Source organism: Saimiri boliviensis, chromosome 11, assembly GCF_048565385.1.
Source record: "Saimiri boliviensis isolate mSaiBol1 chromosome 11, mSaiBol1.pri, whole genome shotgun sequence".
NCBI classification, from domain to species: domain Eukaryota; kingdom Metazoa; phylum Chordata; class Mammalia; order Primates; family Cebidae; genus Saimiri; species Saimiri boliviensis.
In genome coordinates this window covers 98,725,945-98,739,084 of record NC_133459.1, presented here as the reverse complement: position 1 = coordinate 98,739,084, position 13,140 = coordinate 98,725,945, and the positions used below count along the sequence as shown (strand labels likewise).

Sequence of the window (13,140 nt, the reverse complement as noted above, 5' to 3'; positions counted from 1 at the left end):
GAAGAATTCTAGTGAGAAATAGTTTTAGGGGAAGTACCAAGAGCTGTTGGTGTCCTAGGTACATACAGTTTTTCTGGCCAATGGTATCAAAGTGAACATATTTGCAAAATAGTCTTCTGAATGTTGGCTTCAACTGCCTGCCTTTGAGAGTTAAAGATGTCTCTTTTACAGAGGAGCTCAACCTGCCTGCAGATATTCCTAGCTACTTGTCTTCCCAAGGAACGCTGTCTGAGCCACAGGAAGGCTATAGCAACTCTGAGGCAGGAAGTCATCAGCAACTTATGCCTCCTACCAATGGATATCTACACAAAGGCAGTGATGGTAACGACTCTTGTTTATGGTTACAATTTCAGCCTGTTCTATTGAGTTTATTTTTCAGTCTGTAGTTTCTCTATTAATCTGAAGCAATATTTTAAAGATACCCAATGAAAACATTTAACCACATGCAAAATACAATGAAAATTGACGACTAAAGTCTTAGGAGAAGAAAATCACCTTACAGAGTGGAGAAACACATTAAACAAGGGGTCAGAGTACACAGCAGAGGCTCCCAAACTTGTGTAATTATGGGAAAGTGATGTTCTGGAAACCTTTTTTAGGTATCTCTGTCTCACCCTTTTCAGGCGTGGGCATCCTTCAGACCACATTCAAGGAACGCTGGTTTCTCTTCCTGACTAGTAGACATTCAGTAAAGTTTAAAGGGTAGCTAGGAGCCAGGTATGGTGGCACATCTGTAGTCCCATTTACTCATGAGGCTGAAGCAGAAGGATCGCTTGAAGCCAGGAGTTCAAAGCTGTATTGTGCTGTGAGCGCACCTATGAATGTGCCACTGCGCTCCAGCCTGGACAACATAGTGAGACTCCCCATCTCGAAAAAAAATCAACAAAGGGTAGCGATGGTTCTCAGCATATACTGGAGAACATCGGCAAGATGTAAAGTGTTCCCTAATTAAATGAACCTGACATCTCAACATGCGAGATTCATATCCATACACTAGCTCTTCTCCCTCCACCCTTTTCATGCCCTCGCTCCGATGACAGAACGGAATGAATTAAGGGACAGAGAATTGCGTTTGATTGATAGTTCTTCCTCTTTCCAGCTCTGTGACCATGAACTAGTTATTTAAGATCTGAGCTTTACTTTTCTTTTTTTTTTTGAGATGGAGTCTCGCTCTGTCGTCAGGCAGAGGTGCGATCTCGGCTCACTGCAACCTCTGCCTCCCGGGTTCAAGTGATTCTCCTGCCTTGGCGTCCTGCGCAGCTGGGACTACAGGCATGTGCCACCACGCCCAGCTAAATTTTACATTTTTAGTAGAGTTGGAGTTTCGCCATGTTGGCCAGGATGGTCTCGATCTCCTGACCTTGTGATCTGCTCGCCTTGGTCTCCCAAAGTGCTGGGATTATAGGTGTGAGCCACCAGGCCTGGCTTTCTTTTCTAATTTTTAAATTAAAAAAACCAATAATTTGGCCGGGCGCGGTGGCTCAAGCCTGTAATCCCAGCACATTGGGAGGCCGAGGCGGGTGGATCACGAGGTCAAGAGATCGAGACCATCCTGGTCAACATGGTGAAACCCCGTCTCTACTAAAAATACAAAAAAATTAGCTGGGCATGGTGGTGCGTGCCTGTAATCCCAGCTACTCAGGAGGCTGAGGCAGGAGAATTGCCTGAACCCAGGAGGCGGAGGTTGCGGTGAGCCGAGATCGCGCCATTGCACTCCAGCCTGGGTAACAAGAGCGAAACTCCGTCTAAAAAAAAAAAAAAAAAAAAAAAAAAAACCAATAATTTGTAAAGCACTTCCTGCAAGATTCTCACAGATCCTTTCAACAAATCTGTGTGGTACTTAAAATACCATACAAGTGAAAGATTTATTCCATTTTCTTCAGAGACTGTTTTAGGCTGGGTGTCAATGGAACTTCTTTATCTGATTGATAAATTGGATTTTATTTTGCCTTTGCATGGAAAATATGGTATTTCTGACTCTTTTTTTTTTTTTTTTTTTTTTTTTTGAGACAATCTCTCTGTCTCAATTGCCCAGTCCAGAGTTCAGTGTTGCGATCTCGGCTCACTGCAGCCTCCACCTCCCAGGTTTAAGTGATTCTCCTGCCTCAGCCTCCTTAGTAGCTGGTATTACAGGAGTGTGCCATCACACCTGGCTAATTTTTGTATTTTTAGAAGGGATGGTGTTTCACTGTGTTGGTCAGGCTGGTCTCGAACTCCTGACCTCGTGATCTGCCCACCTCAGCCTCCCAAAGTGCTGGGATTACAGGCATGAGCCACTGTGCCTGGCCAGTATTTCTGACCTAAGAGAATACTTAAAAGTCTGTTCTTTGAAATATGTGAGAAATAACACTGCTTTCAGGGTTAAACTAAATTACTTTTCACTCTCTTCCAGTTCTTATATTCTGTTGTGTGATTTTTTTGTCTTGTGTTTTTTGAGACAGAATTTCACTCTTGTTGCCCAGGCTGGAGTGGAATGGTGTGATCTCAGCTCACTGTAACCTTTGCCTCCTGCATTCTCCTGCCTCAGCCTCCCAAGTAGCTGGGATTATAGGCACCCACCACCATGCCTGGCTAATTTTTGTATTTTTAGTAGAGACAGGGTTTCACCATGTTGGCCAGGCTGGTCTCAAACTCAGGACCTCAGGTGATCCACCTGCCTTGGCCTCCCATAATGCTGGGATTACCGGCGTGAGCCACTGCTCTTGGCCTGTTGCATGATTTTGAATAAGTAACTCACTCTTTATTTCTCACTCTTCTCTCCTTCATAATTCAGTTTTCAAAGAACTTAATGATCCAGGGAGCTTATTGTTAAACCTGTACTTCTGTCTATCATGTACTTGTAAGGCAAGACTCTTCATTTTTAGAAGCTTTTTTTAGGGATACCTGTAGCAATTGGTGTTATTTAACCTCTTGACTGATGAAAGTAACATGGGTTTTCATAAACTGAAGTCATAACTCTTTATTCTCTGATTTTGTTTGCTTAACCCAAGGATGTGGCACAATACCAGTCTTTTCTTGCTCCCTTGATTTGGACATTATCTATGATAGACAGAGATGGTTCAGTGTAATTTTCAAGAGCATGGGCTCTGGAGCCAGAATGCCTATTTCTGCTCCTCCTCTGGTAGTATGACTTTGGTTAAGTTACTTAACTTCTCTGTGCTGTAGTTTACCCTGTCTGTAAAGTGGGGATAATAATGAACCGATTCATAGAAAGAGCTTGAAACTTCACCTACTTTATGAAGTAAGTGCCTGATACATGCTAGCAGTGATGATGACAACTGTTGAAGAAAACTGATGATTGGGCCGGGCGCGGTGGCTCAAGCCTGTAATCCCAGCACTTTGGGAGGCCGGGGCAGGTGGATCACGAGGTCAAGAGATCGAGACCATCCTGGTCAACATGGTGAAACCCCGTCTCTACTAAAAATACAAAAATTAGCTGGGCATGGTGGTGCATGCCTGTAGTCCCAGCTACTAGGGAGGCTGAGGCAGGAGAATTGCTTGAACCCAGGAGGCGGAGGTTGCGGTGAGCTGAGATCACGCCATTGCACTCCAGCCTGGGTAACAAGAGCGAAACTCTGTCTCAAGAAAAAAAAAAAAAAAAGAAAACTGATGATTGGCAAAAAATAATTCCTTAACAGAAAGATATTTAGATTATTTTCCTTGTTATTAGGTGGCACTAGTACCCGGGTGATCTGCTCAGATTGTTATGACAATGCCAACATCTACTCCAGGACCCGAGAATACTGTCCATACACATATATTGCTGAGGAGGATGTTCTTGATCAGACACTGTCCAGCCTCATGGTCCAGATGCCTAAAGACACATATTTAGCACATCCTCCCCAGGATACTACTGCCCTAGAGAGCCTGATATCATCAGCCGACAGAGAGCCATCTGCCTTTCCCACCAACCATGAGAGGATAAATGAGAAGAAACTTTCCTCCACACAGCTGAGCAGTGGTAAGGGATGCATTTTTGTTGTTGTTATTTTGTTTTTACTTTCATCTAATTGACTCTTCCTTCTATCATATAGGTAGTGCTCTCATTTGACAGGAAGCAAACAGCTTGGTATATAGGAGTAACTGGACATTGTTAAATAGTGTAAACTATAACTGGAGATTTCTACATATTAGAGTTACAAAGAAGTCTTCATCTATAGGATGGAAATAACTTTTGTGGGAGGGGTAACAAGATCACACTACTGAAAAATCAGAGGCCACACATAATGAGCTTTTAGGCCCAGTGCGGTGGCTCATGCCTGCAGTCCCAGCACTTTGGGAGGTCAAGGTGGGCGGATCATGAGGTCAGGAGTTTGTGAGCAGCCTGGCCAATATTGTGAAGCCCTATCTCTGCTAAAACTACAAAAATTAGCTGGGCATGGTGGTGGGCACCTATAATCCCAGCTACTTGGGAGGCTGAGGCAGGAGAATCCAGGAGGTGGTGGTTGCAGTGAGCCGAGATTGTGCCATTGCACTCTAGCCTGGGTGACAGAGCGAGCCTCCATCTCCCAAAAAAAAAAAAAAAAAAAAAAAAAAAAAAGGGTAAAAAAAAAGCTCTTAAAAGGTTTCATTTGGTTATTTTATCTTTTTTTTTTTTTTTTTTTGGAGATAGTCTCACTGTGTTGTCCAGTCTGGAATGCAGTGGCCACAATCTCTGCTTACTGCAACCTCTACCTCCTGAGTTCAAGCGATTCTCGTACCTCAGCCTCCTGAAAAGCTGTGGCTACAGGCATGTGCCACCACACCCAGTTAATTTTTGTATTTTTAGTAGAAATGGGGTTTCACCATTTTGGCCAGGCTGGTCATGAACTCCTGACCTCATGTGATCTGCCCGCTTTGGCCTCCCAAAGTGCTGGGATTATAGGTGTGAGCCACTGCATCCGGTCTCATATAGGATATTAATAATTTTTCTCCTATCTTTATTTAAATAAGGAATAAAATTTGGGGGGCCTGGCATGGTGGCTTACACTTGTAATCTCAGCACTTTGGGAGGCCAAAGCAGGTGGATCATTTGAGGTCAGGAGTTTGAGACCAGCCTGGCCAACATAGTGAAACCCCATCTCTACTAAAAATATAAAAATTAGCCAGACATGATGGTGCACGCCTGTAGTCCCAGCTACTTGGGAAGCTGAGGCACGAGAATCTCTTAAGCTCAAGAGATGGAGGTTGCAGTGAGCTGAAATCATGCCACCGTACTCTAGTCTGGGCAACAGAGCAAGACTCTGTCTCAAAATAATACTAGTAAAATTTGGGCATAATTTGGTGAAAGTTTTTACTGAAAAGATTTTTTTTTTTGAGACAGAGTTTTGCTCTTGTTGCCCAGGCTGGAGTGCAATGGTGCGATCTTGGCTCATTGCAACCTCCACCTTCTGGGTTCAAGCAATTCTCCTACCTCAGCCTCCCGAGTAGCTGGGATTAGAGGCATGCGCGACTACATCCAGCTAATTTTGTTTTTTTAGTAGGGTTTCTCCATGTTGGTCCAGCTGGTTTCAAACTCCCTACCTCAGGTGATCTGCCCACCTCAGCCTCCCAAAGTGCTGGGATTACAGGCGTGAGCCACCGTGCCTGGCCTACTGAGAAGAATTTTTTTTTTTTTTTGAGATGGAGTCTTGCCCTGTTACCCAGGCTGGAGTGCAATGGCATGATCTCAGCTCACTGCAGCCTCCACCTCTCAGGTTCAAGTGATTTTCCTGCCTTAGCCTCCCTTAGCCTCCAGAGTAGGTGGGATGACAGGCGCGTGCTTCCATGCCCAACTAATTTGTTGAATTTTTTAAGTAGGGACAGGGTTTCACTATGTTTGCTAGGCTGGTCTCAAACTCCTGACCTCATGATCCACCCACCTCAGCCTTCCAAAGTGCTGGGATTACAGGCATGAGCCACCACACCTGGCTGAGAAGATTTTTAAATGTTTTGTTTGGTTGCTGTTCTAGCAGGTAAACATTTAATCTCAGCTTCACTTGGTGGGTGTTTTCTTCTATGAGGTATGATCAAGATCATAAGTGAGACTGCAGTTTTGGGCTTGTGTCCTCTCTTCCACAGGGCCCAGGAAAAGAAATATACATTATATTGTGTAGATTAGGCATTTGATAACCACTTGCCATTTGAGACAAAACTCTTTCTAGATCATGAAGGGTAATGTTAAGCATGTCTTCCTGTCCACCAAGCATTTCATCAGCTTTCATCTTCCTGTCAGCCTGACATGGAAGAGCACTGGACATAGTGTAGGAGGTGAGAACTCTAGGTTTAAAGAGGAAGACAAAGCATACAGTTACACTCTTGGGGATGGTTCTGGCAGGAGTAAATGATCTAATGTCCCACAGGTTACAGGATCCTGCTTTCGGTTTTAGGAGGACTTGGAACATTCAAGATGGTAGTGAGGACACATGAAACTCACTTCTGGGCAGCGATTTATTAATTTTGCCCAGAATGAAATCTGGGCAGTGATTTATTAGTTAATTTTGGATTTAGTACTTTATGTCCCACATTAGATCATTTAATCCTGCCAGAACCATCCTTGGAAATTACCTAAGGTATGCTTTGTTTTTTGTTTTTGTTTGTTTGTTTGTTAAGACAGTCTCGCTCTGTCGCCCAGGCTGGAGTGTAGTGGCATGATCTCGGCTCACTGCAACCTCCACCTCCCAGGTTCAAGCGATTCTCCTGCCTCAGCCTCCCAAGTAGCTGGGATTACCGGTGCCCACCACCATGCCTGGCTAATTTTTTTTTTTTTTTTTTTTTTTTTTAAGTAGAGACGGGGTTTCACCATGTTGGCCAGGCTGGTCTTGAACTCCTGACTGACCTCAAGTGATCCACCCACCTTGGCCTCCAAGTGTTGAGATACAGACATGAGCCACTGCACCCAGCCTGTGTTGTTTTTAAGAAATTAATGACTTCTAAAGAAGTTAGAGGTCAGAGGAAAGCACTATTATTGAAGTTAGTCTCTCTCTCTCTTTTTTTTTTTTTGAGATGGAGTTCTGCTCTTGTTGCCCAGGCTGGAGTGCAGTGGGATGATCTTGGCTCACTGGAACCTCCGCCTCCCGGGTTCAAGTGATTCTTCTGCCTCAGCCTCCTGAGTAGCTGGGATTACAGGCATGTGCCACCACGCATGACTAATTTTGTGTTTTTAGTAGAGTCAGGGTTTGTCCATATTGGTCAGGCTCGTCTAGAACTCCTGACCTTAGGTGATCCACCCACCTCGACCTCCGAAAGTGTTGGGATTACAGACATCAGCCACTGCACCCGGCCTGAAGTTAGTCTCTTATCTTTACATTAAGTGTTCATAGAAGAAATGCACCAACAGTAGATCCACTTTCACTGTTCGATGTCTTAGCAGAGTTAAAACAAAAAGGGTTTAAGAGGGACCAGAAATGTAGTCCATCTTTTTTCTAACTTTGGGGATTTATTTTTAATCTGGTTCGTAAGTAAGGAAATCAGCAAATGAGAATGCTTTGGCACATTGGCCATTCTTTACATAGGGTATTCTAGCTTCTTCTTACTAAAAGTCCGGTCTATAGACTGTTAGCACCACCATTACCTAAGAGCTTGTTAGAAATGCAGAGTCATGATTCCAGCGCAGACCTAGCAAATCAGAGTCCTCATTTTAACAAGATCCTCAAGTTATTTGTGTACATATTAAAACTTGAGAAACCCTGCCTGCTCTAGCTTACTTTTCACATGGATTTTATTTTTATTTCTGGGTATTTGTTTTTATAATGTTTGGCTAGCTTTTTCCAAAATGCACCCTATGAATTTAATATAACTTTCAGTAAACAGTCTTTGGGAAAATAGATCACCATTGTGGTAAAGAAGAATGAGAAATGCATGTTTGAAATCAGTGTGCCGATGATCTGATTTAATATAGCTTCTTTTGGCTATCATTTGTTGTTTGGAAGGGAATTTTTTCCCTTCCAAAAATAAAAACTGTTTATTTTTAAAATAGTTTTGTGACATATTTAAAGATGTAATGGCTGCAGTGAATCAATGATTATTATCTATCGTGAAACTTTCATTACAATATGGATACCATTTGTCTTTTAGTTGTTTTCCATGTGTCTAAAGAGTTTTATTTAAAAATTTTGTAGCTACAGAACTAAAATAACAGGTGAAAGTAAATGATACTTAGTATGATCTCGGTAAATATTTGGTTAGGTTTGTGAAGTAGAGGGAATTGAAAGACCATGTTCTGGTGTTTTTTGTTTTGTTTTGTTTTTTTTGTGGCTAAGAAGATGGCAAGTATGTGTTTAGTATTGGTGCCCTTGTTCAGGAATGTTGAACATCTTTATTTCTTTGAGGATTTGGTTAAAAGGGTATTAAGTTTTACTAGTCCCTACTGATAATTCTTGTCTTTCATTCTCAGAAACACTGGAGCGGCCTCTGTGGACCATAAACAGAGAACTAGGCCTGCCTCATCCTCCCTTTTCCCAGCAGCCGGCTCAGGAGTCACCACAGCTTCATCGAAATGAAGGCCAGGCAGGGCGGGATCCAGACTGTTCCGCTTCTCCCATGTCCTGCCACAGGTTACAGGATCATGCTTTTGATTTTAGTAGGACTCAGAACATTCAAGATGGTAGTGAGGGCACATGAAACTCACTTCAGGATGAAATCTGGGCAGAGACTCATTAATTAATTTTGCATTTACTACCTCAGAGTTCAGAAGAAACTCCGAAGTCAGCATTTGCTTTACTCTTTCTTTATGATTGCATCTGACTGCACCAAGGTGGGCCATGCATTGTTTGGTCTTATACCTGATGAAGAAACGGTAACAGCTGACAGAAATGGGTACATCTCATCAAAAATGTGCAGCACTGGCAGAGGGAAGATATGGGACAAATGTGCTTCCTGATGGCTCCATGGGGATGTGCTCCAGTATGCATCTGTCAGGAAGAGTCACATTGCTGCTTAACATGCTGGATTGCCCTAGTCTTCAGAATGATCCTGAGAAAACATCACATCACTACTTTGATGTTCTACTTTGCCTTCCAAGGAGCAAAAATAACTTTGAAGCCTTCTGGGAAGTGTGCCCACGAGTCTTCAGTGGTTGCAGGCAGATAGATGAGACTGGGGCTTTGATATTCAAGGTCTTTGGCAAGAATCACAGGCTTGACCAACTGGTACCAGGTCAAAGGTTTTTGTATTCTTGTGAATTTTTTTTTGTCCCTATTGCCCAGGGATGTCATTGTAAATATATGTGCATATATAAATCATTTTTGTATTCATTGACCATATGTGTTGGCTGCGATGTACATATTTTTGATATGCCCAAATTATATATAATACCCAGTTATAATATTGACAGGTAGCTTCTCAGATCACAGATTTTAAATAATTTGATTTAGTGAGATCTAAAAACTTTATTTAAGATATAAAAACTGTGGCTCACACCTGTAATCCCAGCACTTTGAGAGGCTAAGGTGGGAGGATTGCTTGAAGCCAGGAATTTGAGACCAGGCCGGGCAACATGGTGAGACCCTGTCTCTGCAAAAAATAAATTTTAAAAATTAGCCGGCCATTGTGGCATGCTGCTGTAGTCCTAGCTACTCAGAGGCTGAGGTAGGACGGTCCGTTGAGCCCGGGAAATCAAGGCTGCAGTGAGCTGTGTGAAGCCACTGCACCCCAGCCTCAGTGAAGCTGCTGCACCCCAGCCTGGATGACAGAGCAAGGCCCTTTCTCAAAAATAAAAAGTTTAAAAAATTTACCTGCTAAGAAGTGTATCTGTAGAGGCAGCTACTTAGTGATTGCATATACTTATACATAGTCTTGGTGTAATTAACCAATTTTCTTCATGCATAGAGGTTCATACTTCTGGTCATTTGCCATCTGTTTTAAAGTGCTAAGTGATACTCCCTTTCTAACACAAAAAAGCTTGTTTTTTTCTGAGCCTGGCAGTCCTGTCACAGCTGTATGCACCTAAAGGAAAGCTTGTTTGGAAATTCTTCATTTCTTCCTTCTCTCCCTCCTTTCCCTTCCCTCTTTTTTACTGCGACAGAAATTGACTGAGGAAAGTTCAGTCATTCCTTCAGGAACCAGTGAGTTAGATCAGGTATAATAAAGTACATTATACTTTATGTATAATGAATGCTTAAAAAACTGGAGGCTGATTTAAAGATTGCAGAACTTAGGTCGGAATCATAAGCAGTACTGTGACATGAATTGGAGCCAGAACAGTTGCTGATAGCAGAACCATCTTTTTCATTTTGTGACCTTGCTCTTGCCATGTTTTGATGTGGGTGAGCCACTAGGGTATCTGTCACTATCACTGTCCGTATCTGAGTCTGCAGATCTTGTGATTATCTGCTTTAATGCTCTTTGAGTTGCAACACGTGTATTATTTAAATGGATATTTGAAATTCTGTGAACAGGAATTCTGTTGGTACTGAAATAAGTTCTCACACCTGCCTCTCCTTGTTCACTTTCTAAAGTGACTGTTGTTTGGTGTTTGAGATATTAACTGAGTTATATTAGGTATGCTACATCTTGGCAAATGTTCTCCATGATGAACTCTTCCTGCTATGACAGCCAGGACTATGGATTTCTCAGTCTGAGTGCCCCAGATTTATCATTTCTGATTGTGTCTGGAGAACATTCTCCTGGAAAGGCATTCCATGTTCCAAAAGCTGCAAAAAGATGACCACTTCGCAACTATGGGTCAGTTATTTGCTCCCTCAATGTCTCTTGTTGCTGAGTTCTAAAAACCTCTCAATCTGATGTACCAGGGGCTGTTGAAAAGTCTGAGATGGTGTATTATGAAATATTTGTGAAATTTCTCACCATGAATTTGGAGATAACCTACTTTCGGTTCTTGCTCTGGTTCTCTGTTGGTCTGGGCTCCTGCTTCTCAGTCTCCTCTGACCCCTGGTACGTAGAACTTCCATTAATACTTCTGTTGCACTTTGTACCTCACCTCAGTGGCCTTGATAATGTTGATTCAGATTGTGGATTTTCCACTTTCCTCTGGCTGTTTTCCTTATTTTCTCCCCTGGGAAGTCTTGCAGATGATGCATATTCATGTTCTTTATTCAGCCTTCCTTTTTTTTCTTTTTGCTGGCATAACAAAATATAGCCTTCTATTATTAAGGATAAAATTGATCTCTACATTGAATCTGAAGTTACCACTATAGGGATTACTCTGGCTCACTGCTGTCTGAGCTTGGTTTTCTCTTTGCGCACTTCCTGTCATATTTTGAGTTTGTCCAAAAGAGGTAAGTCACTCTATTACAGACTCACTACTAGTACTAGACATCATCCACCTCTATTTTCATCTGATTCTTGTGGGAAATCCTCTTTAATTTATTGTAACCTTCTCAGCAACTCTTCTATACTTTCACCTATAGTGCCTAGCAAATTGTTATCACTCATAAGCCTGTAATCTTCATCACTCAGGTTATTTACAAATAGAAATCTTCTGGAAACAATTGGTCCATCCAACTTTTGCACTGGGCCACATCCATCTTCTTCATTGTCAGAATCTGAGTTTTCTGTCTTAAAGAACAGCTGGACAGTTGTCTGACTGTTACGACACAGTATTGAAATACCACACTGAGTTTTAGTTGTTTCTAGTTGTGTTCACGTTGTGCTTTCTCTGAATGGGAATCTCTGTTCAGCAAAGCTTCATTGACCAGGAAACCAAAGATTGCTTCTTTTCTGAGTTTGATTTGTTTTTAATCTTTTACCAATGCGCAGTGTATCTTAAGAAGCAAAGAGTGCTCTTGGGGGTAGAAGAACATGCAAAAATTATTGTTATTATTTGAGATGGAGGACCTGTCTATTACCCAGGCTGGAGTCCAGTGGTATGATCTTGGCTCACTGCAACTTCTGCCTCCCAGGTTCAAGTAATTCTCTTCCCTCAGCCTCCTGCGTAGCTGGGATTACAGACACACCACCATTTCTGGCTTTTTTTTTTTTTTTTTTTTTTTTTGGTATTTTTAGTAGAGACAGGGTTTCACAATGTTGGCCAGGCTGGTCTCGAACTCCTGACCTCAAGTGATCCACCTGCCTTGGCCTCCCAAAGTGCTGGGATTACAGGTATGAGCCACTGCGCCAGGCCCCAAAATTCAAGTCTTGGAGTGGTCTTTGTTTTGTACAAGTGATTATTTAAGCCAAAAAGTTTTCTTGCATTTCCGATAGCAAAGAGCTTTAGGTAAATGAAGAACTTCACACTCTAATATAATGTAATTCTTTTTTGTGTTTTCAGGTTTCCTTGTTATGAGCTGTTCTGTTCTCTCTAAATCCAATGTTACTCACTAGATAATTTCAGTCACTTAAATAAAAATACCTATTTTTAAGTCCTTGTTCAAGGGTTCTAAACTCAACATAATTTCTCAGCATTTTGCCAGAAAGTCCAGCATTTATTCATACTTTTTTTTTCTTTTTTTTTTTTTGAGATGGAGTCTCGCTCTGTCACCCAGGCTGGAGTGCAGTGGGAAGGTCTTGGCTAACTCTAACCTCAGCCTCCCGGGTTCAAGCAATTCTCCTGCCTCAGCCTCCTGAGTAGCTGGAATTATAGGCATGTGCCGCCACGCCTGGCTAGTTTTTTTGTATTTTTAGTAGAGATGGAGTTTCAGCATATTGGCCAGGTTGGGTTCGAACTCCTGACTTTGTGATGCACCTGCCTCAGCCTCCCAAAGTGCTGGGATTACAGGTGTGAGCCACTGCACGCCTATTCATACTTATTTTCAATCCTATGTTTTCTCCCACGGGCAGCAGCACTTCTTTAGCTGTTGAGTAGTGCCACACCTTTTTTCTTTACTTTCACGTGTCAGCTTCTGATCATTTTCACTTTGAACTTCCTAAAGATCACAATTTCCTGTCCCTTCAATCTGCGATTCCTCTTCTTTCTTACTAGATTATGGTGTAGTTTGTACTAGACTGCCTCAGAATTTAAGAGACCTTGTTCGCTTCCTGACTCTGCCTGTTACTGGCTTTGTAATCAAGGGTGAGTCTTTTTACTTCTCTAGGCTAGATTTTCTCATTTATGAAATGGCTATTTTCCTAGATACTCTAAAGCCCTTTCCAGCTGTAACATTCTATTCTAGGAATCTGTAATTCCCTCCAGGAACTAAGGAGGATTATGCTACTTTAATAAAAAGCTGCTTTCATGACATGTTTGTTTGAGTGCAAGAGTGATACTGCTCATTCTGACTTGAG

At 42.2% G+C, this 13,140-nt stretch overlaps 1 protein-coding gene across 1 annotated transcript in view; it reads left to right on the top strand.

The window, feature by feature from the left end:
* The window catches only part of LRIG2 (leucine rich repeats and immunoglobulin like domains 2), a 61,502-nt gene extending 48,408 nt beyond the window's left edge, over positions 1-13,094 (top strand). Inside the window, exons 16-18 of the mRNA XM_039460961.2 lie at positions 172-321; positions 3,671-3,961; positions 8,354-13,094. Coding sequence (XP_039316895.2) covers positions 172-321; positions 3,671-3,961; positions 8,354-8,580 — 668 coding nt within the window. The 3' untranslated portion in view covers positions 8,581-13,094. The remainder of the gene's footprint in view (positions 1-171; positions 322-3,670; positions 3,962-8,353) is intronic.
* The last annotated feature ends 46 nt before the right edge of the window (positions 13,095-13,140 follow it).